Source organism: Leguminivora glycinivorella, chromosome 7 (assembly GCF_023078275.1).
Source record: "Leguminivora glycinivorella isolate SPB_JAAS2020 chromosome 7, LegGlyc_1.1, whole genome shotgun sequence".
NCBI lineage: Eukaryota > Metazoa > Arthropoda > Insecta > Lepidoptera > Tortricidae > Leguminivora > Leguminivora glycinivorella.
The window spans coordinates 7,036,175-7,063,661 of NC_062977.1; the positions used below are offsets into that span (position 1 = coordinate 7,036,175).

General features: G+C 38.8%; 1 protein-coding gene across 1 annotated transcript; it reads left to right on the forward strand.

Annotated features, from left to right (window-relative positions):
* The first annotated feature begins 975 nt into the window (after positions 1-975).
* LOC125228344 (polycomb group protein Pc) lies at positions 976-27,400 on the forward strand. Its single transcript, XM_048132877.1, has 3 exons — positions 976-1,113; positions 1,722-2,105; positions 24,466-27,400. The coding sequence occupies exons 2-3, from the start codon at positions 2,037-2,039 to the stop codon at positions 25,201-25,203; spliced, it is 807 nt and encodes a 268-aa protein (XP_047988834.1). The 5' UTR covers positions 976-1,113; positions 1,722-2,036; the 3' UTR covers positions 25,204-27,400.
* The last annotated feature ends 87 nt before the right edge of the window (positions 27,401-27,487 follow it).

Sequence of the window (27,487 nt, forward strand, 5' to 3'; positions counted from 1 at the left end):
CAAATCTTAGACGGTTGAGTTGGTACCTTATCCAAAACTATGGTACCTATCCTATGAAAGTCGCGTGCGTAGAAGTCGTCCAGTTATCTTTGTGTAGGTCGGAGACAATAAGAGGTAAATCAAGCCAACCTACACTCATTCGTGTCAAGGATTATCTTCTAGTTTCTAAAGAAACTGGCGATTATGCTATGCTAACTATTTATGGTCCATATGGAAGCAAATTTTTATTTATTCCTTCTTATAATCTATTTTCTTACTAATATTTTACGTAGGTTAACGTTTATTTCGACCTAAGTTACGTACATACTTGGGTACCGATATCATCGAACTCGTTGAATAAGAATTTAGCTATACCTACTTCACATTATACTGCCTTTGAAGAAAATAAAACGTAATTACTAATTATTCCTCCTCGTCTTTTTCGATGCTCAATAGGCTCATGTCACAACCATCATATTTTCAAAATAATAAATCATTTGTATAAATGTATATATGATTTTTTTATGAATATTTTCAGCATTTTTGTTTATCCTCGCTACCACAAACCACAACTACAACAAAACACAATACATATTCGCGTCCTTTGTCCCGTGCCGTGTGGCAAGCTGTATATTTATCGCTCGTATCTCCGCCGAGCTGACAACAATGCCCTCAATGTGCGGCCCGCATCCGGACCCCTCGCTATAATCCAAAATGTCCGTTTATTTTTCTACATGAGCAGCGTACAAAAAACAAAGTTGAAAATCGAACTAGAGAGAGAGCAAACACACAACTGCCGAGCCGCGTCGGGCGGGGCACTGCGTCGCGTGTTCTGATTGGTCGCGCTGGCTTCTCGCCCGCCGCCTGCGTGGAGCGCCCAATCAGGCGTGCGCTCGTATCTCCCCTCCCGCACCCCGCTGCCACGAAACAACGACATCTCACGAATACCGACCCGATTCGACACGACTGTGAGTGCCTTAGTTACTTCACACGCGTTCTGATAGCCGGTCGCTTTCGCTGACGTTTTCAGTGAAATTTAAACAAGCTGGACCATTTTCGCGACCGAAATTTTGTTATCATTCAACGTAGGCAATTCGCTTATCATCGGAGCTGTGCTGTGCCGTTACCATACAGGTATAATTTAAAACAAACTCGTCATATTATTCCTAAAGTCATACTAAACCTAATATTTTTTACAGAATTAAAATATCTCTTCAAAATCCCACGATAAACGAGTAATTTCGCGCCGGATGATCGAACGTAAAAGCGGTGTCCTCGTAATCAACGTAGGCCGTTCGGCGCGGCAACGTCGCGCGTAAATAATAGGGTAGCGCCGTGTTTCTCTCGCAGCCGGCGCGGTCTGGCAACGCCGCGTGGCTCCGCGGGAAGCGCCCGGCGCATTCACCGACAACCGAATATACCTACCTAGCCGCGACCGCGCGCAATCACAACTGCTTTCCTTTTGCAAATTATAACTTGTAATAAGATGCCAACTAATTGAGACTATAATATCTTTGATAGTTTGTCTATCACCTAGGATCTTATCTTTATATACCTATTAGTCTGATTACAATACACCCTTATGTACTATTAATTATGTGTTATGTACAAGTATCTTATATAAAATAAAAAGTTATTTACAAGATAATACAGATTTTAAAATGTAAACACAATCTATAAAACTTAAATGTCATAAACTGAAAATAAGGCACAATGTTGATGAAAATAAAACTTGTTTACAGATATCGAGCGGTTGTTTGGAGACCCGTGGCGCGCTCTATCGGCGCGGCGAAGAGTGACGCGAGCGGGACGCGCGGGGCGAGGATCGCCTCCCCCTACTTCAGTTTCTGCTGTGAGATCATACGAGGAGGCCGCGTCGCTCGTCACCAGATCGAGGGACGTTCGCGCGGCAACTTTAAACTGTGACTGTGTGTGTTGACAAGAACAGTGTACTGGATTGCGGTGCCTAGCCATTTGGATGCAGTGATCGGATCACACTAAGAGGATTGCAGTGTTTTTCTTGGATCTGTTGTACAAATTTGGCCGGCAAACTGGGGATGCACAAGATGGGCCTCGGCGACAGCGTTTACGCCGCCGAGCGTATCATGAAGAAGAGAATTAAAAAGGTGAGCTTTCATTATTTTTACGCGCGCAGAAGTTTACGCAATACGTTTAAGCAAGATCACATACCGGCTTTAGCGCTTGGCTTGTTTCATAATAACAGCTTGTTTTCATTCGCAAATTAAAACACGCTTTGTGTAGTTAGTGCCTGATGCATGTTCTGATTATAATTTAGATTCTGGTGCATTAATCCTGGCATTGTGGCGGCAGCAGCTGTTAAGGGTTCAGGCTCCTTTCACGCGTGTTTATCGTTGCTTATTATTATCAAGGCTCCCCTTACATGGCTCACAGAAACTGGGGCCCACTGAGAAATTGAATGGCCCATTATGCCCGTCTTGAGATTACATTAAGTTTTTGATAGTAAACAAGTTTCTCATGAGGGTAGCCTTGTGACATTGTGATGTCTTTTTATGTGTCCTTTGGTTCTGTTACTAACCCTGAGTGTGAATAAAAGTTTGAATGGTGTGTGTTTTTTTCTTGTGTGTCCGGTTTTGTTGTGGGCTGCACGGGTAAAGGTCATCACAGGGAAGCTCGGCTTGTGGGAGGCGAGAGTTAACTCGATACGCCCACTGCGGTAAGTGCTCTTTGAAGTCGTAATAGACGGATTCATAACTGCGTATTTTCAGAGATATTGAATATTTGAGTGTTCTCGTTTGTTCCGTGGAATGTTGCAATGTACACTTTAATACAATGAGTATTATTTCTAAATCAATGGAACAAATGGGATCAAATCCTCAAATTTGTAGAAAAGTGTAGAATTGCAAATGTTTCACTCGGTTTACAATTTTTAAGAATACTGAAGTATTTTTTTGTCTTGCAAGGTTGTTAAAAGTTCAGATTATATTTTTTGCCGGTATAATGTCAATGCCTCATATGACACTGGGCGTACGCGTCAGTTTCCGGAGTAGCAATGACACGTTCAGGGGCAACTGCGTACACTTTTATGACATGGATCGCGACACTCCCTTGTGTTATTTACTGCTTTTCAGTTTTATGTTTTCACTGATAATAGTGACACGTTGTATACTGTTGTAGGTATATTCTGTAATTTGACATATTACTACTTTAAACTTTGTAAACATAAACATAGAATGATACATTTTATGTTTTAGTATTGAAGCAGGTCACAAGTGTCACAACACAACATTGATTTTGTACCTGTAGGTTTTTAATGCCTCTAAAATTTACACATTTTATTGTAATGAGCAAATAGTTTCTCATTGTATTCATGTTTAATATTCCTTTAGACAAGTAGGTGCATCTTTAATTTAATAATATGTCTGTTTTTTTTACTTGCAAGATTTTCAGATTTTTGTCTTGTGGACATTTTGCCCTATAGTTCTATGAAATTTTCTCAGCATTAGGCAAACTTTTATTTCTCTAATCTAGATTTGATAACTAACGTTGTCGTCTATTAATTAAATATTTAAAAATCTTGAGATAACTATGAACTAATAATTTACTAAACAGTATAATCAATTGTAAATATTTTGTTTACTTTGAAAATAATACTGCACTTAAATAAACGTTACCAGGTACTTATCGAAATGTATTTTCTATTCAAAGCCGGGAATAGTTCGAGCTTCATAATTCATCAACCATATCATCCTGATATGCTCTAATAGGAATCCCAAAATAGGTTTCATAGCCGGGATATCGTCAATATTTAACCGTCATATATGCCTTGATTAATCCTATTTCTGGAGCTGCCCAGTCTGCCGTGCGTTTGTTTTGCGAGGGAGGCTCTGTGAAACATGTCACAGCCATATTTGAAAGGGGTTAACTCTGAAATCTAGTTAACCTGGACCAGAAGCTTTGTCACTGGTTTTATTATTTTTATTGTAAAGTTGGAGAGCATTTTGTGGATCATGTTAGGCATTTTTGAGCCGAATTACAGGTTATCAAATTATTGCAAACAGTTTGGCAAATATGATGAAAAATATACCTATTCATCAAGCAACTTGCCTCTACAGTTTTTAAATATTCTGTGTTCGAAGTTCAGGTTTACAAACGATGATTATTTTCTAATTCATTTGTGATTGGCTTTTACGATTGTAAAAATCTGTGGTCTGTATCTATTATAGGTAGTGATGTGCAAGTTGCGGAAACTTTCCAAAAAAATCTTAAATTTCATGAAAAATTCACGAAAAATAAAGAGAATTTAAATTTATGAAATGGGAAGTTTCCATCCATACAATTGTCCATACAAAGAATGGAAAGTTTCCGAAGTTTTCCTATGTGAAAATTTCAGAAAATTGGAAACTTTCCGTCGGCACATCAGTAATCATAGGTAACAAACCAGTTGTGTTTACATTTGCCAAATTATATAATCCTAACCCATCGCTTTAGTAGGTACATTACTGTTATTTTAAACAACCTCTTCACCCCCATTATAGTTACCCACCAAACAGTTCCCATTAGTCAAATCTAATACCCAGCCCGTTTCGACTTGAAGCTAAATTGGAACAGATTTAGCGAACACGTGACTCGCGGTTAACGACACATATTGTTTTGTACACACGTAGTGCTGAGGCAAATGTAGGAAATTATACTCTAAGCTACACTCTCTGCACTCAATCTAACATCATGTCAAGATGGCTACTATACATTTTTGACTTTTTTTTAAGTGGAGTATCGGGACATTATTTTTTTATTCACTTTAAAAGCCCGTTTATGTGTCCCACTGCTGGACAACGGCCTCTCTCCGTGATTTTCACTGTTTCACAGCTCCCATTAGTGTGCTGTTTCTGGCCTATCCCCATGGGAGGTATCCCCACGATATGAAAGTTTAGTCTTCATATGTTGCTTAGGGAATTTTGGGTCGTTTGACAACTAAGTAATATTCCTTTAATTTTCCTACAGCTTAAGGCTTAAAATATCCTCGAAGGTCAGTAAAGTAACGAAGTTACCTAGGCGTATAGCATCGGTAGTTGGGTTAGCCCACAGATGTCATATATACCATAGATCAAGCAAACGTATCTACTTAGCGTGTCAAATGAACTCAGTGAAATCCACTGAGTTGTCCGTCTTTAATCGCAGCTTGCAGCTTTCGGGCGTCAATTTTTGTAAGTTGAAGTCAATCAAAACATAAAAAATGCCTCGTTACGTGATATTCAATTGCAACAACACAAAAATTATGAACAATCAAGAGCCTGAGACATATTTAAAATTACAGGCAAGAAACAACTTCAGTACAAAATTTGACACGCTCGGCCCCTATACAAATAGATGAACTTGTTTCTTCTATCTAAATAAAGTTCTGTGGGTTAGCCTATCTGACTAGAGTGTCAGTTACCGATGCATGTTTTGCACACTCTGAGTACCAAACGTACTTGAATCAAGATCTAGGCTAGAAAATTATACAGTTTAATTTTGAATTATTTTGTATTGTTTGTTATCAAATTTAACAATGTGTCTTCCATTTTCCCTGGATAAACGCTTTACAATGTCACAAAGTTATACAATCATAATAATATATAAATTTGCAATATCGATATCATACACATTAATTTAAATTAAACATCCGCAAAAATACTTCCGCGTACAGAAATAAAGTGTATTATATTACTAGGTGTAGGTAGAAGGAAAAGCTTGGATGAATATGGACTGAACAAATATTACAAGTATTACAACGAATATAACATAATTATTATGAGGAAGGCATTAGGTACACAAATTGACACTACAAATTTCAACGTGAAACGAAGCCTGTATTTATCTTCATTCATTATGATGACAAGCTGCAGCCGAAGTTAGCCTCTACGGCACGGCCGCGTCAAATTTAGGAAACTACTTAATACCAATATAAATAAACCTATACCACTGGGATTTAAACCATCTTGTTAGTCAAATAAAGGCTATTTCAATCTGATATCTCCTTGGCTTCTTATCTGTCGGCATAGTCTAACGTTGAGCTAATATACCAGTTGGTACCAATTTAGACTCTATAGTACAGCCATAAAGCACAAAACTTATAAGCAGCCTATAATTCATAAAGAAACTCCTACAGAGCGCTGTGGCCCTGGTATCTCGGAGCGAACGCGCCAGTATTCGGCTACGACCGAACGGACGTCGAGTGCGCATGCTCCCCGCCGGTTCCGCCGACCAATCAGCGCGCAGCACTCGCTCGCTAGAGACTAATGCATTCCGCACGTCGTATTCCAGGAAAACTAACTCAATTGAGTTTGATGGATGCATCTTAACTTTTTGCTTTCTTCACAAGAAATGCCGCTTCCACCGTATCAGTAAATCTTACCGTAATAGCAGTAATTTGTGTTAGAATATGTTGTTTTTGCGAGCAGATAGATGCCACTTTGCCGGTCCACTTTTGCTAGCCGCATCCGTTGTAGTTCAGGAGTTGACGGTGAGATGGCGCTGTTATAAATTAATAGAAAAGTAAGGCAAACCCTGTTGATTGTTTCTCTGATAAAGAAAGTTTCGAGAAAGGGTGGTCTAGGGTAAGCTTTAGTTAGCATTTATAAGTTTCTTGTATTAGAAAGTTATTTTTGAGCTGTGTGATATATGCATTCCTACGTTTAATGTTATTTATTCAATTGCCACTACTGTAATCAATACAATCATAACCTTACAGTTACATAACCTTGAAGTTATCTGATTGTAAATTGACTGTAAGTATTCAAGAGAAATATAATTAAGTACGTGACGTGGTGGCAATTTACATATGCTTCAAAATGAAATTAATAACAAAAGACTGTTTAAAATTTTGGTACAATATTTTGACCTAGTTTCGATTTATTTGGGAATACTCAGAGTAAATAAACTCGTCACGTAATTACAACGGTTACAATTATAAAAAGGTCACCAAATTAAAAAAAAGACCGTTATCCACGCGCGGGTCACGATTTCCAAAGCCTTCGAGAGCTAAGAAGCGCGGGGCGACACAAAGCGGCCAAATTTTCTATAAATAATCGCCTGACAATGCCGAGCTGTAATTTTATCCGGCCCTACCTATATCGGAATGAAATAAAAAACGCGAACAGGGGATGGTGCGGAGAGGACGTTTTTATTTTATTTGAGAATAAAAATTGTTTTTTAACTTTACCAGGGTAATAGACAAGACACAATCAAGGTCTGGGACAATTATAGTACTATATATCAGGATATGAATATGACACATTATAACGTTGTATAGATTATAAATATTATAAAAATATTTATTAACGGTCAGCTAGAACTAGAACAAATTGAATCGGATTTAAAATCTCTGCTTGTCTTATTAACATTTTTCTTATTAATCTTTCTTAAATGAGGGGGCTCATAACGGGATCGGTTATTGTTAAGTTTTAATAGTGTTATTGGATTGGCATCAATCCAACTGTGTATGCCTCGTTAGCTTTAACGAGGCAAAGGCAATACATAGTGTGTGGTAGATACTCGTATATTTATCTTAACATGGTTCATTAACAACTATATTCTATTTTAATTTCTAAATCAAACATATTATAATTAAATAAATAAATACCGCAATGTCCGTTACACGGTGCGACTGGAGCCACAATGCGAAATCGAGTTCTCACAGTTTGTGGAGTCTGGTGGAACGTCTTTGAATTGTCTTGTTTGACTGCTTGCGTCTTCTATGATGATTTTGACAGATCAAAAGCCAAAAGGGTAGCATACTGGAAGAATCTTAATTCCTAATCATCATCAGGCTGTCTTTCTAAAAGTGTTTGTTCATATCTACATAGGTATACTGTTTGTTTTATTCCGTCCATTTGTATTTGTTTCAGAACAGAAGCCCTCTTTGATCACTTTTTCTATTCTGACATATCTTTTAGGAAGGGACTGCCTGACTTCATAAGAACCATGACATCAGATCACAAAAACCATATCAGTCACACAAACATCGGTCATAATATTCAGTTGCCTATTGTCTCAATTTTAGATCAGAAACAAATCCCACCATCAATTCCACTTCCACATACGAAATCGGAAACGACATCAAAGAACATGGACACCGTTAAGAATATAAAAACGAGAGACAAGTTGACACTCAGTCATTATAAACGCCTTTAAAGTTAAAACGTAGTATAAAAGCATAAATCCCATACAGCGACTGCTTTTTAATGCAGTATTATAATGCGCCCGCCGCCGATCGGTCGTTATGCCCCACGCATTATTATGTAGATGTGAATCGAAAAGGAAAGGTTTTTTTGTGGCTTTATCTGATGTAGATAAAGCCATAAGGGGATAGTAATTAGTGAAGGATATTGCAGGTGAGATGTTCCCACATGATGCGAACTAAATTATATTTTACAGGAGACTGAATACTTTTGGTCGCATTTGCTGTGGTTGTTGTAATTTTGGTCAAAATTTGGACCGCATCGGTTGATCTGCAAATGTAAGCACTTTGGTAATTACTAAACTGACCCCCATAAAATCGTCCCGTCGTCAGACCCCACCCTTCTTTATAACTCTTCTAAATCATCCGCAGCACATAATTCCATATTCCTATAATGGAATGTAATCAGTAACGCCGCCTGCGAAGGGCCGCGAGGGTCAGCGCTGCAAAATATTTGGCGTATCTGCATCCCTCCATTATTGTGTTTTTCTTATCTGTCCCTCAGGGAATGATGACTCTTAATCGAGTTATTATTTGCATTCATATTTGAGTCCGTAGGGTTAATATACATATTTTGTTTATCAGATTCAGAACAGTTTTTATATTTAAGTTTTGACCTTCTGATGGGTATAATCTAAATAAGAATCTCTGACCCGTTGTGCATGAAACTTGATATTTTATCTCAGTATTTTAACACTCAAAAGCTATGCGATAAACAACAATCCCTTGGATATCTAGCCTCGTCCTCATCAAATAATTTACCGGTTTCTCCAATACAACAGTATCTACTTCTCAGTAACTATGAAGAAACGTGGCGTCTGCAAATCAAATCAGAACGGTCATGTCCTCCACAAGTGTTTGTGCAGCGACTTAGACACGAGTGCGGAAGGGTCGCCCCCCGTGCCTGCAGCCCTACATCGCCCTTTTGCTTAATTTGCCCAATACAAGCATTCGTTATCGCAAGGATTTTACCTATCAAATGGTTCTGGTCCTCTTGTGACAGATTAATTATGATTTGGATGTGATGGGGCTGTTTATTCAAAAAGTTTTACTACCGGTAGTTGTCAATGTCACCCCTCCTTCATTAAACAACGTCATTAAGACGGCATAATTTAAAACCTATGAGAGCCGTTGAGACTGAGTTCTAGCAACATAAAGTATTTGTCCTCAATTTTAATGTTCAAAATAGATCATTCAATCGCTTTGAAAATGACGTTACTTAATGTAAAACTAAACAGATAAAATCAAAATGTATCTAAATAACAAGGCCGATTAGATAATTATGGCCCGTCTGACTGCATGTTCGTCGATTTTATAACACTCTTGCCAAATCCATTTGCGTTTAATGATCTATATAAGATTAACACTCTGATATGGATTCGATTAATTCGTGAACTATGAATTCTTTATAGCACATTACAAAAGTTCTGTGTTGAAAGATTTCACGGCGTTGTTTGATATTTATTTTTGTTGGTTATTCATAGAGAGAGTTGTTAAGGATATGTCAGTATTTGTACAACAAACCTCTATTCACGTGATATAAGAATCCTTTTGTTGTGCGGATTACGGTGCTGATCTTTGCCTGGAGGTATTCCGTCTCGAGCTGGTATCCTTTGAGCTATTTTCTACATTTGTATTGGCAAGATTATTAAGCTTCTTATTTATTTGTAAACCGGTAGAATAAACATTAAATATTAATAGCCTACCTAGACCCCGTTGTGAGTGTAATTGTGGTTTCATTTTATTTGATATATTTTCATATTCATCTAGGTAGCCCTAGGCAGGTAATCATAACACGTTCGCAGAACAACTTCTGTTTATGTTAATAAAAAGTAAATTGTCTGGTTTTACCATTCGTAGTTAGTTATAATTATAATATTCACATAGGTATATAATTTAGTGCCTTTACCTATCAGTAAATTGACTTGCATCGCACAACCGCAAACATTCTCGCCTTTCCCGCTCATATTTCGATGCGTGACGGGTGACAGTGCATCGATTTAAGTCGAGTCGATGACCACGAGTGCCGTTATCGGTACTGTTTTACAAGGCTCCAAAGCTATATAGGTTTTTTTTCCACGGCATTTTGGGTAGCAACGTTACGATTTGTAGGATTAGTAACGACATCAACCGTTACGTTGACATCATTAACTTTAAAACGTATCGAAGTTGTGAACTCTACCTATTTCATTAATATCATCCAAAGTATCACGCAATACGCCTTTACCTTCAGGAAGAAAAAAAATCTAAGATAAAATGTTATTCATAAAACATGTCAGTATTTTAAATACGGCACGTCCGCGCTGCATCGTGGCATCAGAGCAACTGGCGGCCGCTGTCAGCTCAGCCGGGCCCAGCCCCGTTCCCAGACTTGCTCGCCTTGTCTGGCGTATCAGTTTTCTCGGCTCGAACCACCACAGCGCGCCGCTGCGCTCCTGGTATTTGAGTTACGAAAGAATACGCGCGAGACTGCGTCGGCTGATAAAAAACCGGCCTTGTTCTTGTTGTTTGTTTACCTTTTATTATTAGAAATTCTCACTGCAAAGTGACTGATACGTCTTTTTTCTCTCACGTCTCCCTTAGCAACCGTCACGTGTGAGGTCGTCTGTGTTGTGAGGTCCGTACGTGGCCGGAATAATCACGCTCGCTCGGTGCGAGCTTGTCCTCGGACACTTGTGATGCTGCCCGTGTGCTGGCTGCGAACTTAACTTGATTACGTGAATAATTTACGAAGTCTAAGAAGACTTTATTATGCAAAAATGACATGCAGAGCTTCGAGATATTTCAACACATATTACCCACATTTAAATATGCGTGTGTAACGTACATTTAAATCTGGGTAATTATACTTACACAACGTATTAAAACATAACTAGGCAATAACGCAATTAACTTCACTAAACAATCAATATTCTCACAATTCTACGGGTTGCCTGAGTCGAGTAAATTTCATTTCTAAACATCTCGGTTCGCGCGTTCGGTGTAATTTAATTATCATAGCTGCAGTGTTGCCCTTATTTAGGCATTGTTACGACTCTCGTACGAAGTTGTTATTCACACCACAACCTGTATCGTGTTAGGTTAGTCTCAGTATCTAGTACCTACTGAGAGTTATCTCATTGTGAACCAATATAAAAGTGACGTCCATAATATACCTACTCACTCACTACACTCTGTTTGAATCCTAATGCATGTACCTACACGTTTTTAACGTGCTGTCCGACGCACACTTTAGGAATTTAATCTAGTTAAATTGTAAAATAAAACTCATATTTATTTGTCACTACAAGTAGGAGATAGGTATAGTGAACAATAACTTAACTGCTAGTGCTAAATAAAATGTACCTAGGTACATCATTCATCCCTTCACGTCAGGAATGTCTATTTTAATTTAATTATCATAAACTTAGGCTTTCAAATGACGTCCCTTTTCCCCGTCCTTGCTGAATTGTATATTTTACTCAACATTTTTAGCTGTCAAACTTTTCACTTTAGGTATAATATTTCTAAACAATATCTCATAAAATGTAAGGTGCTCCTAAAAGCATGCAAATCCAATATACGCGAGACGCGAGCGCGAGGTTCCACTATATCGTGATTCTACCCAATGTGAATCCTAAAGTAACCTATTCAATGTTTAGTAGGAAAGTTTGTGGATACTATTTATAATTCAAGCATGAAATAAAGGAAAAGCAGCTCTATTTTGCAAACAACATCAATGTCGTTGGTTAATAATAAAAATCATTTATTTCTAGTTTGTTTTAAAAAAGAATGAGTTGTTAGATATTTTAATCTCTCTCATCAATAATCTGGATAATCTAGGTACCTATACTTCATAAAATTTGGCGCCCAACGAAAAAAAACCAATTAATTAAACTGTTCAACAACTCAGGGTAAAATATTCGCTCAACACAAACTGGAGGCAAGCCGAGCCCCGTAGCCGAATGGCATTTCTACGACGCGCGACGAAACGAAACGCCGCGAAAGGTAGTCTGGCTCTGTCGCGCCATTGTGCAAGAGCGATAGAGATAGATATCTACGAGCATTTCGTTTCGTGAGCGTTTGTGTATTCGGCTACGCACGCTGATCAGATCACGGAGCAAGCTTCAGCGATCAGCTTCGGGCTACGAACGATCGATTGCGTTGTCCATGGCGCGACGCGACGTGCAAAAAGACAAAAAAATATGGCTGATAGGTTTTTTATACGTGTTTACTCGTATAAGTAACGCTGGATAAAATGCCTTTTCACCAACTTGATTTTTTTTTAATGTCTAGGTAAGGTAAACGCGTCTGCTGCGGGCGTAGCACACTAGTTGGGTTGGGTTGGATATATAAACTTTATCGCATCGGTGCGTCCCTATCACACTTACAAATAGTGCGAAAAGGACGGTCAAACGTTATATCGCGAACGTGCTTGCCCGCCTGTGTACTGAATTCATCTTCGAAAGACGCACTGAGCCTGAGCATAATTTGGACTCCAAATAATTATTTTATTCCGGTTAACAATTTTGATTGCGATATCTAGAGTCATCATAGCTTGTCAAGTGCTTCTTAAAAGTTCATTTCTTAAACCCGGGTAGTTGGCCATTGTTTTTTTTAAATGCCGTAAAAATTTATGATAATATCATAATACTTATGATATCGATAATAGTACATTACGATACAAGTGCGTAAAAAAGGAAATTCGTAACTCGTGTCGATTTAAAACACTCCCTTCGGTCGTGTTTTAATCTATCGCCACTCGTTTCGAATTTCCTTTTCGCACGTGTATCGTACGACGTTTTTCAGTACAGATGGCAATCCGAAGTTTCGACCAGGCATATAATGAACCACTTCTCAAAATGTATTATTCTTCACACACTGAACATTTTGACTTATTCGACTACATCATCGTAGATAGAAAAACCCTTAAAATATATTTCATTTTATCCCAATACCTTTACATCTCCGGTGTCGATATTGCGGCCGGCCGAAGGGAGGGGGGGGGGGAGATTAATAGCCCACCCCGGACCACTGAGCTTGGCGGCTGTCAAATGCTCCACTTTGCCAAGTTTACCTTAGTTAAGCTTTAGTTCAATACATGTTATAGCGATCATGGATTCAATTATGTTATAAAATGTTATAATTTAAACGTCGGAAATCCCGGCGTTCTTGTACAAGTAGATACAGTATATTCGAGTTTTAAACACTTAAAAACTTTAAAAGGAGGTTCCAAATTCAAATTCGGTAAAATTGGCCTGAGTCTTATGAGTTTTCACATTATCCGATCCGATATCGGATGTAGGACCGATATCCGATACATTGAAGCCGCCATCTTTGATTTTTGCCTTTGAAATCCTTCCGACATGCGATATCAGATCGGATAATGTGAAAACGCACTTACGGGGATTAAAGTAGGTGTAATAAACATTGAAATTAAAGTTTTACGTTATCTCTAAAGAAAATTTATCATGAATTTATGTTATGAAATCATTTAGTTAAAAATACTTATTTCTCAATGTCCAGAAATAAGTATTTTTTTAAATATTCTCCGCAATTGATTTCACTGCGTAATTAATTAATAAAATATCGTTTATAAATTCCGTAATATTTTCGGATATTTTTTGTTTAACTTTTTCCTTTCCAACAATGCTTAGAAAATACCTCCCACGCTCTCATTATTTTTGAATCCCTTCGCTAAACTGCTTTACGATAATTAAGTTTTTTTTTCTTTTCATGCGCGCCTAAACAAATTTTGTGAGCAATATTACTCAGTCTGATCTTCTAGGCATTTTTTTTCACTCTGCTCTCCTAAGCCAAGAAGATTTTACGAAAAAATTTATTATACCAAACAAACAAATTAGCTAGGTGTAAACTACTTACGAACTATCTATCAGTTTTGTGGAACATATCGTTAAATGACTCTGGCAATCTTCCGCTCCTTAACAGCAACTGTTACAATCAGATTTCAAATTTCAACCGTCTGCAGGCCTAGCACATGATGGCCGCGAGAGTATGTCGCCTCGAGATTGACTATCTGTCCTTATGTCATTAATACAATTAGACAAAGACGTATTTATCTCGCGGCGAAAATAACTAAACTAACAACTCAAAATAACTAGCAATTCACAGCGTAATTTTGAAAGGCGTGACGTTATAATCCTTATCTATTTAAGACATCCTTTGAGGAATGCGTCTCTTGTCGTCAAGATATTGAATAAGTAAATTTTCGTAGATATGCCAAGAATTCAACACATTGCTTTTTAATATCTCTATTTCTTTCCTAGCAAAATATAATTAAAAATACCTATTTCCTTAAAATATCAAAGAAAAGAGTGGTCCATTAGTCTAAGAGAGACTCTGAAAAGAGCTATATGCATAAAAAATAGACACAGATTTATGATCCATACTAATATTAAGTATAATTGGGAAAGTGTGTGTGTCTGTTTGTTTGTCCGTCTTTCACGGCAAAACGGAGCGACAAATTGTGATTTTTTTAAGTGGAGATAGTTAGTTAGATAGGGATGGAGAGCGACATAGGCTACTTTTTGTCTCTTTCTAACACGAGCGAAGCCGCGGGCAAAAGCTAGTGAATTTATATTTTGACAAAACTGTTTAGACTAAAGAGCAAAAAACAATTACAACACCCTCAACAAACCATCGTACTCATGTCGCTATCTTTTCCAAATATTACTGCGACGAAATTTGATTTCAGAACACTCCGTAAATTGTTCTCCCGGCAAGTAATAACGAGCTCAATCCCCAATGCCCCAGGGTGTAAATTTGAATGTAATCCGATTGTAGCATTTAATTTCGCGACCCTCCGCGTTAAAAGGGTGGGTGGGGGTGAGGGCCACAATTGGCGTGCCTAATAAGCTGCCGTGATTAATTTTTCAATGGAACTTTATGAAAAATGGCATTTCGCGTCTTACTTTCGGAATCTCTGATCTTTTGATTGCTTTGCTACCAATTACTACTGTATTCTTGTCTGAATAGAGCCCAGATTTGTAGAAAAGGGAAGAATTTTACAAGTATCTGGATACCTAGCCAGCGTCACAATCACTTACGCTTTGTAGCTATCTCTCCCTATCGCTCTTCTGTAGTGGCGTAACGGAGCAAGACTGCGTTTCGGTCCTCGCGTAGCATCAACTATTGTCACTTCGGCTATGGCTGTATTAAGTTGTTGCAAGACTAAACTTGTTGATTGGGTGTGACGACTGACAATTCAATTCTAAGCAAAGGGTTTTTTGATTGATGCCCGCTTGAGATTTGAGGCCCGATTTCACCGCTAATTGAACCAGAAATGGTCGCTCTTTTATAAATTCTACGTCGTTTTTCAGGAAGATTAATGAGGGAGAATGGGGGAATGGTATTTTGTTTGTTGTTTTGTTTTACATTACCGGTTGGTAGATGTAAACAGGTACTTAAACCCATAGGTGCATTGCATACTTACATGTTAATTATAGGTAGGTACTCGTACTTGTACTTTTCTGTACCTGATTATAGATACAGATAGATGGTACCTAATCTCTGAATTCTCTGATCTCGGAAGCCTAAATTTCAATATAAATTTAATCTTGTTTTACTTTTATCACATTATCAATGACACGATTTCAAGTTTTACAACAGAATCTCTACCTAAAGATGGAGGCTTCGCAAGTAGGTAATAAGTTCCTCCTACCTCCTACCTAAAAGATGTGAGGTATCAAATCACTTTGATACATTTGATTTTGTACTTGAATAAGCTGCTCCCCAGCGACTCTATAAAATACTGCAAGAAAGAAGCATCTTCAAAAATGTATCTCTAGTTTGTCCATCACGTTAAGACAATGTCTTCTAAGACAAACATTAACCCTACCAACGCCACAGAGGGGCACATCAGTTAACCCCACTCGCGCTCCCGAGGCGGGCAAAGTCGCGGGATGCGGGCGATCTGTGTGCTCGTTAATATTGAGATTTAGCCCATTAAAATAGTCGCGCCAATGGTTATTTATTGTGTATTTATTTTTAAAATATGCCCCATGTAAAATGAACCCTAAATACCTGCTTCCTAAAGAACCCCATTACCCCATGTTATAACGCAAGGGGAACACCTCAGAAGGTAGCTCATTCCACAACCTGCACGTTCTGGGCAAAAACGAGCAAGAGGCCCGTTTGTTCTTGGTTTGCCACGTGAACAGAAAGTGAGGATGAACTTTGTACGGGAGGTGCGGTGATAAAAGCGCGACGGTGGCACCAGGTCAAAAAAATCTTCAGAACACTCCCCGTTTTATTTATTTATTTATTTAATCTTTATTGAACAAAGAAACACAATGTACAATAGGCGAACTTAATGCCATAAGGCATTTTCTACCAGTCAACCTTTAGGCAAAGCAGAGAAGTTGTAGGCGGTGCAAAATTACAAAAACAAAAGAACTATATTAGGTACCTACTTTTAAGGACACAATGCATGCAACAAAAAATAATACAGAGGAATAAACATACACATATACATGATATTAATACTAATACATAAAATTACATACATATAAGTATATATAATACATACAATCCGATGAGGTGTACAAAACAGACATACTACGAATTATCTGAATTGCCAGCAAAAAATGTGTTGAGGGATTTTTTAAAAGTAAACCTATTCGGAGACTGTCTAATTTTGACAGGGAGACTATTCCACAGACGCGCAGCTTGAACAGAAAAGGAATTGGACATGTAGCCAGTACGGTGGGATGGTATAGACAGAGAGAGATTGCCAGAAGAGCGAAGTTGACGAACACGAGAGATACCATAGTACTGGAAGAAAGATTTAAGATAGACAGGAGACTGAGGATCATTAATAACAGAGAAAAGGGTACAAAGCATGCGAATATTGCGACGTATACGTATAGGAAACCAACCAAGTTTAGAGCGGAAAGACGAGATATGGTCGTATTTACGGAGGCAGAAGATAAAACGAATGCAGTTATTTAGTAAGCGGTCTAACTTGTTCAGGAGCTCCTCATTCAAATCCGGGTAACACACATCACCGTAATCGATAATAGGTAAAATTAATGTTTGCACTAATAATATCTTGGTTCTTACAGGTAAGAAGTGTTTCAGTTTGTTTAGCGCATGAAGAGAACCAGTAACCTTACGGCTTATCTCGGCTACTTGAGTCCTCCAACTCAGGCCACTATCCAGAAAGACGCCTAGGTCTTTTACACTTTGGCTGTAAGGGATAGGCGTGCCATTAAAGTATACAGGGGTGTAACTTCGACTTTAGGTAGCTGCCGGGTGCCGCCTATGACAATGGCCTGACACTTGGAAGGGTTGACAAATAGACCGAACCTCTCCGACCAACGCTGAATATGCAAGAGGTCCTGATTCAATTTGCCAACAGTAGCCGCAAGGTCAGCAATACTGCAGTGGTCATAGAGTTGCAGGTCGTCAGCGTACAGATGGTGCGAACAGCGAAGGTCTAAAGTAATAAAATTGACAAAGATGGAGAACAATAAAGGTGAAAGAATACCTCCTTGAGGCACACCAGTGGCCAAATCACACCAATCGGATAATTTTTTATCGACCCGCACTGCTTGCTGACGCCCACAGAGATATGCCGAAAACCATTTTAGGGCACAAGGAGACACGTTGAGGTGCTCAAGCAAGGCAAGGAGAATCTCGTGGTCAACAGTGTTGAAAGCGTTAGAGAAGTCAATGAGGATGAGCACTGTGACCATTTGGTTCTCCGTTGTACAGACGGTAGAACAAGCACACAGACATCAACAAGCCAACATCTCCGAAGGCTGGCTCTTTCACACAATCCATCCATCGTTGTTTGAGCTTACATTACACCCTCCCTCTTTTCATCAACATTATCTTATCTACATGACCGTAGGTACCACGCTAAACTGCTGCACCCTGCACCTCATCATCTTCGTTAGATATAGTCTTCGTTATAGGTGCTACTTTCAAGCTCCTAAAATGCTCTACTTACTCATTCCTAATCCGATCCATTCTGGTAACTCCACAAGTCCACACATTCTCATTTCCGCGAAATTGAGAATAGTTATTTGTTATACAAGGGGGCAAAGTTGTATTTTAACGCCGAGTGTGGAATTGAAAAACGAGCAAGTGAAAGGATTCTATAGTTGAACCACGAGCGAAGCGAGTGGTTCGAGAATAGAATCCTGAACTTGCGAGTTTTTTAACACACGAGAAGTAAAATACATTTGCACCCGAGTGTAACACAAAACTTTTCCCCTGACTATAGCGAGGAAACTACAACGCAAAAAATGCGTTTATCACTGCTTCCAGTAGTTCCACAGGTGGTAAATCATCTTTATTTCTAGATTCACCTACTTTTATCAATTTTAAAGCAGTAAATTTGACTTTATTCAAGGTCAAATTACTTTACCACACGTGTGGATAAAATGCGTTTTTACCCGCTGGTATTAAAGGACAAAACACGCGTTTCCGAGCTAGTGAGGGGAAAAATAATTTACCTATACGAAATAAATTGATTCGTCAGAAATTCATATCTCATGAAATGGGAGCACCATTGATATTTTGTATTTTCAACAAACCGTCTGTCACCGTTAAAGCGTTCGTTAAATTTTATTGTATGGGAAGTTCCATAGACGTCTGCTGCGTGACGCTGACGATGATGTGTCTGTCAAATGTGGTTGATGCAACTGGTACTCTGAAGAAGTATCCGTACAAAGTTGCGGTTCCAGCATAAAATAGTAGGTAGGTAGGTACATTAACTAGATTTAGATAGAAGAAACCAGTTCATTTATTTGTGTAAGGGGCCGAGCGTGTCAGATTTTGTACTGAAGTTGTTACCTACTTGCCTGTGATTTAAAAAAAAGTCTCAGGCCCTAGTGTTCATAATCACGTAACGAGGCGACTTCAAGTTATAAAAACAATTTTTGTTGACTTTAACATAAAAATTGACGCCAGAAAGCTGCAAGCTGCGATCAAAGACGGACAACTCAGTGGATTTTACTGTGTTAATTTACACTAAGTAGCCGAACACTAAGTAGGTAGTAGTATCTGTGCCTAATACCGAATATTTTCATCTCGGCATCCCGGCGTATAGGTACTTCTACAGGTGTCAGGTACAAATTCAAGTAGAGGTTCAACTCTGTGGAAATAACTTACAGGTGTACTATCTCAGCTATATCGCTAGTATCTGTATAGGTACACGAGGCTAAAACGAATATAACCTTTAAACTGATTATAAAACGCTTGTGCGGACATTCTTGTGGCTTCCGCATCGAACGAAAGCGTATGTCTATTGCTTGCTGCAATAGTCACTTGCAGAGCTAAGGTACCTACTACGTACTTATTCCACAGGGACACTAAATCTAAAAAAAAAGCGAAACTAAAATCGATGAAACCTGAGTAGGTACCTGGTACCGTTTTTGCCCAGAACATGCAAGTTGTGGAATGAGCTACCTTCTGAGGTGTTTCCATTGCGCTATATGACATGGGGTTCTTCAAGAAGCAGGTATTTAGGGTTCTTAAAGGTCGACAACGCATAGGTAGTATACTCCCCCCCGGATGTTGCTTATGTCCATGGGCGGCGATGACTGCTTTCCATCAGCGGCTCGTCTGCTCGTTTGCTGCCTATTTCATTAAAAAAAGGTTCCTAAATAAAAGCAGTTAGGTTTTGGTACCCAGGTACCTACCTACTTTTCTTCGGTGACAATCAATGAATGCAAAAACTTTAGAGATGCCTAAGGATTTATTATAGGTACCTACGATCTCACCCATTTTAGCTAGCTAATTGCAAAAATTGCGTTGATGGTAGGAGATTCTTGACGACGACGATTTAGGTCTATTAATTTATAATTTAGTAATTCTTTAAACTGGTAGTATCTATAGGATACCTATAGGTTACTTCACGTGGGCGGGGGTGCGGCGGTAGAAGAAAAACTGCAACAGAATAGTACATTACGATACAAGTGCGTAAAAAAGGAGTTTTTTACGCACTACACTTGTATCGTTAATGTACTATTTCATTGTCTGCTTCTTTAGATATCGAAGGCAAAATGATCACGACACGAGTATAATAAAATCTCATCGATAAGTTTTGAGACAGAAACAATTTTTTCAGCGCTCATGATAGGTATCATAGTCTTATCCCTTAATTGCATGACACCCATTAGACACCCATTAGGACTATATAATAGTGCCTGGAAGGCTTTGGGCCATAATCAAGACCATTTCAGGGCTCCCAAATTAAAAGCGGGACCGTGCAAACCAATCTGCCCTCCACACCACAGAAGGATAGGTACTGTAATCAATCATCCTTCCATAGGTAAGGTACAGCGGGGCCAATCTCGACTGGGGGGAAAATGTAACTGGTCCATTTTTTCCATGTTTTACAATGTTTGCATTATTAAATAGAGTGTCCATCGGTTATATGGTAGGCGTGTTCAGTGGATACATGTAGAACTCAACATCATAGTGAAATAATGGAAAAAATTGATCAGTTACAATTGCCCCCAGTCGAGATTTACCCCGCTGTACCTTACCTCCATAAGTCCATTATCTCCCCAATAACTGCCAATGCCATCACCATAAACGTCAATTAAGCCCTAGGCATTATCTCATCGACCGCATTGCGGCTGACTATAATAATTACTCGCACTAATTACCACGCGTTCCGATCCGTCCTAATTGGCGTCGTCCGACCAGACGCGGTCCGCCCATGGCGCGATTACTACCATCAAATCTACCATCTTAGCCACACCCACCAGACAAACAAAACTCAACCTTAGCATTTCCAGCACAAGGGCTATAGTACTGGCATTAGTAACGTGGTAGGTCGAGCCGGACGTGCGCGGGGGTGGGGTGCGACGCGGAGGAGGCGGGGCCCTCCCTTCGCCCCGCCCGGGCCGGCTCTCGGCCAATAGCGGCGCGCCAGCCGAACGAGTTCACCTTGCCAATACGTCCTGGTGGGTCCTTTTATTTTTTGAGGGATTGCATTCGTTTATGGTTTTGAGTTTTACTGTGGCGAATACCTGATGTCTTTTGTTTTCGTTTATTGGTTTGTCCAGGTAAAGAATTTGAATGGTCGTTTTGTCTTAAGTTTTTACCTGTTTCTTAACATTATTTATTTTCGGTTTCCTTTATTTTAAAAGCATTCAAGACTAGGAACCTACCTTACGTGCCTACATAGGTACCTACAATAAAATCGTTATGTAGATATTGCTTTTGTCAAAAAAAAATCCAGTTCAGTTAGTTTCAATTTTATCTAAATTTTAAAGAGAGTAGATCAGAAATCAAAAAAAGATTTTAAACCAAAAAAAAATCTGAAGATGTTTGTTGTAGCAACCCTGGCGATAGGTAGGTAATACCTATGTTTACTAAAAGATAAGAGCAAAAAAATACCTAAGTAGTTAATGCCTCATGCTACTCATGATCGAAGTGAATACGAAATAATGACATGGAATTGGATCCTATTTAATAGGTTTGGTACCTATTTTTGTATTAAAAAAAATATCTGCATAAAGTGTATCCAGGATACATTAAAAACTGCGATTTAAAGAGGAAAATAAGTAGGTATGTATGTATGCTTAATTACGTTTTGAAAACAAATTTTAGGTTATTTATTTGAGTTTAATTTAGGGTCTCAGTTATCTACTTGGATTTGGATAAACGTAGTAATAGTAGATGTTCTATTTTGATCGTAGATATATGAGAGTGTGCACGGGAAAACGTCTCACTTTGTCGATTGCTATAAAGCCGCTTTGTCAGTTTATTCATATAAAGATACAAGTAAATCTCGCCTTAATGGTAACCGATAAAGTGTTACGTTTTACTAAACACACTCACATATTTGGATTAGTAAATTTATTATTTTAGATGTTTCAAGTAGGTAGATCATTCCATTTCTCTTTTTTGTTTGTTTCAAACAAAACAGTGGTATGCTAAGGTTTTTAAATACGATGCTAATATTTGAACCGGTACCTAATGATTCCTGTGAGTTCACATAGAGATTTATAGAAAAAATATGCCGTTGCTGCTCAAAATGATAAAAAATATGCAATATCAATTTTTAAATATAAAAATCGTACGCCGGTACAAAGTCACATCGCGCGTACCGCGTTCCTGCTCACCCTCCGCCACTAAAACCAATAAGAGGCGAGGGTTCCCGAGATCCCGCCCAGTGCCGAAACGGCCTATGTACATAACGACCAATAGAATTAAAGCCTTATGTAACAAAGTTTAGAGTTGGTTTTTCTATGTGCTAGCGATGGAATTAAGAGCGAAAGGTAATAAAATGTAGGGTTTTATTTTTGGTCGCTGTGCCGCGTCGAGTAATTGCGAAGTCCACAGATGGTTGATACTGTTTATATTGAAAGGAACTTTATTGATAATACGAAGTTAATAAAATTCTCTTTCATATTTCTTAACGCAGTACACACAACACAGATCACACACCACAAAATGACATTAGTTATAAGTCCTTAGTAGGTACCTACCTAAGACATTACTAATGAGGCATGGGGCAGCTACTTAGATACTTAGAAGCAAAAAGTCAGTATTTAGGAAGTATCTACCTACATATAGGATAGGTACTCAATGAATGAAATTAATGCCTTACCTAATCAAAGGACATTAGTGCGTTGTCACATTATCCGATCCGATATCGGATGTCGGAAGAATTTCAATGGAAAAAATTCAAGATGGCTCCTGTAAAGTAGGTACCTATGGGATATCGGTCTAACATCCGATATCGGATGGGATAATGTGAAAACGGACTTAGGTTTAGTAGGTTTTTAGAAAAAGTAGTACCTCGCCTATAGGTACGATTAGGTATTATATCAGATGCATTAGGGATTAGGGTAATTCCGAATGACAGAAATGCTCTGGTAATTCCGAAAGGGGAATCTTGATATGATGGGAATGGTGATTTTTATGCGACTTTCGTAATTAGACGACTTTCGGAATTACCCTAATGCGCCTTACATATTGGGTAACTAAGGTATGTGTAGATAGGTCGGTATTAGTAAGGAGTTGCCTAGGTAGATTAGATAGGTAGGTACATAGGTATGTTCTACGCCAACAACTATAATTTATTCATAATTATAGTACCTACTATAAAATTAGAACACTTATACATGTTAATTACTTATTTATATAACAAATATACCTATAGGTACTTACGACAAATTGTCAGTTTTCTGTATGTACACTTTATAATAAGCTCTGTATCCTATGTGGAATGCAAAGATATACAATATTCCAATAATCCTATTAATATATTTTATCCCTTGCATTACATTGCATGTCCTTTATGTAGTACAACAATAACCTTATTAATCTCTCGTATAGCATGTCAGGTTTGCATGGGTAGCTACCTATTCAATAAAGCATTATGAATATTTTACCAAACCAGTATAAAGTCGTCAGACTCTCTATATCTATCTCTGTCACTTTAAAAGTGGAAGACAAGGATATAAAGACTGAATTTCGAAGCTTTTTTATTTGGTATACTTTTTATTTGCACTCGGTAAGTGTTGACAATAACTGCACGAGGGTTCTCGGTTCGATTCCCGGGGAGATAGTCGCCAGCTGGCCCGGCACGGCAGGTGCGCTGTCTTTTGGCAATTATTTTTTTTAATACTTTAGGGCCCCGTGTTCCTTTTTTGAAAACGGAACTATTTTTGTTTACCTCGTCGCATGCCTTTTTTTGCTTTGTAATAGTATTGTAGATATGTGTAATATGATATTGATATGGAAATTTTGCGTTAAATATGATCCAATAATATTTAGGAACATTTTGCTAAGGCATGCCGCATTACAACGCAATTAAATAATGAAATTAATGAATCAGTAAAGTAATTGAAGTAAGCAGATATACGTACATAATTGCCATTATCTATTAATTAATTTATTTTCACGAATTACCTTAGGTAATTAACTTATTTCGTATAATGAATCAATTAAAAAAAAAAAAGATAAGAGCCGACAAAAGGCAACATGCAAGTTTAACGAGCCAAAATAATGACTGAACCCGCGCTCTCACGCGAGTGCACAGTCGTTAGGGCTCCTGTAGGTAGCCTGCAGTTCCCGCAATATGCCTTATCGCCTAGGTACAATCAACACGTACTTACCATTATAGTACTAACGTACATTTTACATCAAACAACTTCCAACCCCCTAACCAGCGCAACCTAAGATAAAAAATTGCAACCACTAATTAGAATCGTTAAGTTTTTAAATTGTTTTAAACTCATTGTGCGAACCCTCCCCGACGCCAGTCGCGGCACGAACGCCTTCCGAGCATGACTTAACGGACCGGTCTCTTGTTACAGGGCAAGGTGGAATACTACGTGAAATGGAAAGGCTGGAAACCGAAGCACAACACCTGGGAGCCGGAGGAGAACATTTTAGATCCCAGGCTGATCCAAAGCTTCGAGAGGGGAGAGGATTCCAAAAGGCCAGGGAGGGAAAGGAAACGCGAGCGCGAGCACTCGCCCGAGAGAGCCCGAAGCGGGTCCGACGAGCGCGGACCGCTGCCTGGCAAGCGCAAGGCGCAGGTCCTATCGCAAGAGTCGGGGAAGATTGGAGTCACTATCACTATGAGCCCGCAGAGGAATCGTGCGCCACCGCCGGTGCAGCCACCACCAGCCGCGCCGGCCGGAGGCGCCGCCGCCCCCGCCTCACCCGCCGCCGAAGCGGCCGCCCCCAAAACAGGCCAGAGACGAGTACCGCATTCACCCGAAGAAGCCGACGCTCACACGCCCCCTGAGCGCGAAAGGCGCACTCAGACGCAGCCTGAAGCGAAAGCCCCCGCGGAGCCTAAAGGTGCGCGACCACCGCCACCCGCACCTCAAGAAGACGAGGATTCCTGGAGCGAACCTCCTGTAGTTCCAGCCCCGCCCCCGCAGCCGCGCCGCGGCGCCGCCTTCTGGTTGGCGCGATCTCCTGTGGCAGACCAGATCTTCATCACCGACGTCACAGTCAACCTTCAAACCGTCACGATCCGCGAGTGCCGCACGGAGCGGGGGTTTTTTCGGGCCCGAGAATCTCGCCCCCTCGATGTCACGTAGACTATCGTGTATTAATTTATTAGTGATGGACAATGTACAGTAGCTAGTTATTTAGTGATTACAACCGGAATCTCGGCTCCCGTAGACCGTACACCCGTCTAATGTGTGAAACTATTTAGTTTACCTACTTAATGCGTCGGAATCGGAATATGACGAGGTTGTTAGTCACAGAACTTAGCATGATCCATTACCGACGGAGTACGTAGACTGTCCCCAAAGTTTATTGAAAGCCTAATGCTGGACAAAGTGATTGTCAATTGTTAACTATACTTAGATTATTTAGTTGTTATTCAATTGGTTCGGCTGTGGGCATTATAAAGGACGTTAAATAAAAATCTAAGAACAATTTGGCTAAAAAATGTACTTATGCAATAATTAATTCACTAAACATGAATTGCTAACGATAACGAGCCTTTATAAATCCCAATTTAGTGAAATCTAATATTGGTTTGTATGATAAATGTACAAATGTCAGGACCTGCAACTAAATGCCAAGTGACTACATGGTACCTAAAATGATCGTGATTCATCTGTTTGTAACTGTTAAGCACGCTTATAAATATGTATATACATATATACATAATTTGCCCAGTGTCTTCATACGGCCTAATTCCAACAATATGTCTAAGGCACGCCGCAGACAGTCTGAATAATTCATAATCTTAAAAAAGATTTGTATGCAACCTGTCAGTTCAAACTGACAGATCTGTCACTTTGAACTGACAGGTTGCATTGCATACAATATTTTTTAAGATTATGAATTTTTCGGACTGTCTGTGGTGTGCCTCAGATATCACAGCCCTACAATACGAAGCGTCCTTGTCAAGTGAAGACGAAGAAATTTTGTTGGAATTGGGCCGATAATCATTTCACTCATATTATTGGCATGGCAACTACTTGAAAACGGATTATGTAAAGTAACTAGCTGTTCATGTATTTTAAATATTTATTCGTACTGGAAATAAACATGAAATAGATTATTTTAAATTAAAATGTCACTTGTATCTAACTTTATTCAACGACGAATTAATTTACAGTTGTTTTATTTTAATAATTGTTGTTGTTATTTATGTAGTCTTGATTTAATTGAATGATTAGTATAAGTTATTTATGCAATTCTTTGAATTCTCAATTCTCAACACTGCCGAAGAGCATGTTTAGTTTTAATACTTTTAATTGATCTAATCATTGAATATACAAGTTGAAAGAAATTTAATCATGCTCGGAGTATTAAAACGATCGATACAGAATATATTTCTTCAAACATTAAATTAAAAAAACACTGAAAAAGTGTAATTAGTGGCTGTTGATATATGTATATGATAGATTACATTATGATACCTACGCATTTATTTCTTATAAAAATGTCAAGGAAACTTGTCATAAGAATGCACTCTTAAGGCAAGTAGGTACAGTCAACCAATTGGAACCCTAGGACACTCTACAACCATGGTGTGTCAAAATGACAAGCAGTAAGAGATTTCTTACAATATCAATGTCACTATGACATAGTTCTACAGTGGCCTAGGGTTCCAATTGGTTGACTGTACCTAAACACTAGTTGTGTATCTGGACGGCTGCGTCTGCGTCTTCTAATGAGGAGGCACACTCAAAGGTTATGACAGATGGCGCCACCTTATTAGTGCATTGCACAGAGAAAGAATTTAATACGTGAGAGCGAGAAGATGATTTTTTTTTCTCTTACACATATATGAATGACAGTGACATGGCTAGGCACTTGCACAGGCGCCCCTGGCGGGATAAAATGTCAGTGCCTCCTCATTTTTTTTAGAAAATGGAGCCATAGTCATGCTACATACTTATGTGTCACCTGGGGCCTATTGCATAACAAGTTACAACTCATATTACAAGCGGTAGTCCCCCTCCAATTCATTTTATAAGAAAGAGAGTTCCACTTGTAATACAAGTTGTAAATTGTTATGCAATAGGCCCCTGGCCATTAGTCATTATTGGCCTATGGTGACAGTACCTTTGGTGGCTTGCAGAATGAACTATTTGTTGTACCTATGTCATAAATATAATTTTGTTCTGTGGTAGTAAGTTATTTTAGTTATTACATTTTAAGATTGTATAGCACGGACGCTAGTATTGTGTTCCTTTAAACTTTTATTGTTATTTTGGTTCCTCTTTATCAATAAGGAATTAAGTATCTAATCTTGGATGGATTGACTTGACAGGTATTTCACGGCACTGAGCCTTGTAAATAGTGTAAATATAATATAAACACCCTGTTTTATAATGTGATAGTTTCGCATTGTAGTCT

Bases quoted from the DNA above. Each gene is read 5' to 3' on its own strand.
- LOC125228344 (XM_048132877.1), top strand. From the start codon at position 2,037: ATGCACAAGATGGGCCTCGGCGACAGCGTTTACGCCGCCGAGCGTATC. The intron at 2,106-24,465 runs GTGAGCTTTCAT...CTCTTGTTACAG, and splicing joins TGAAGAAGAGAATTAAAAAG to GGCAAGGTGGAATACTACGT.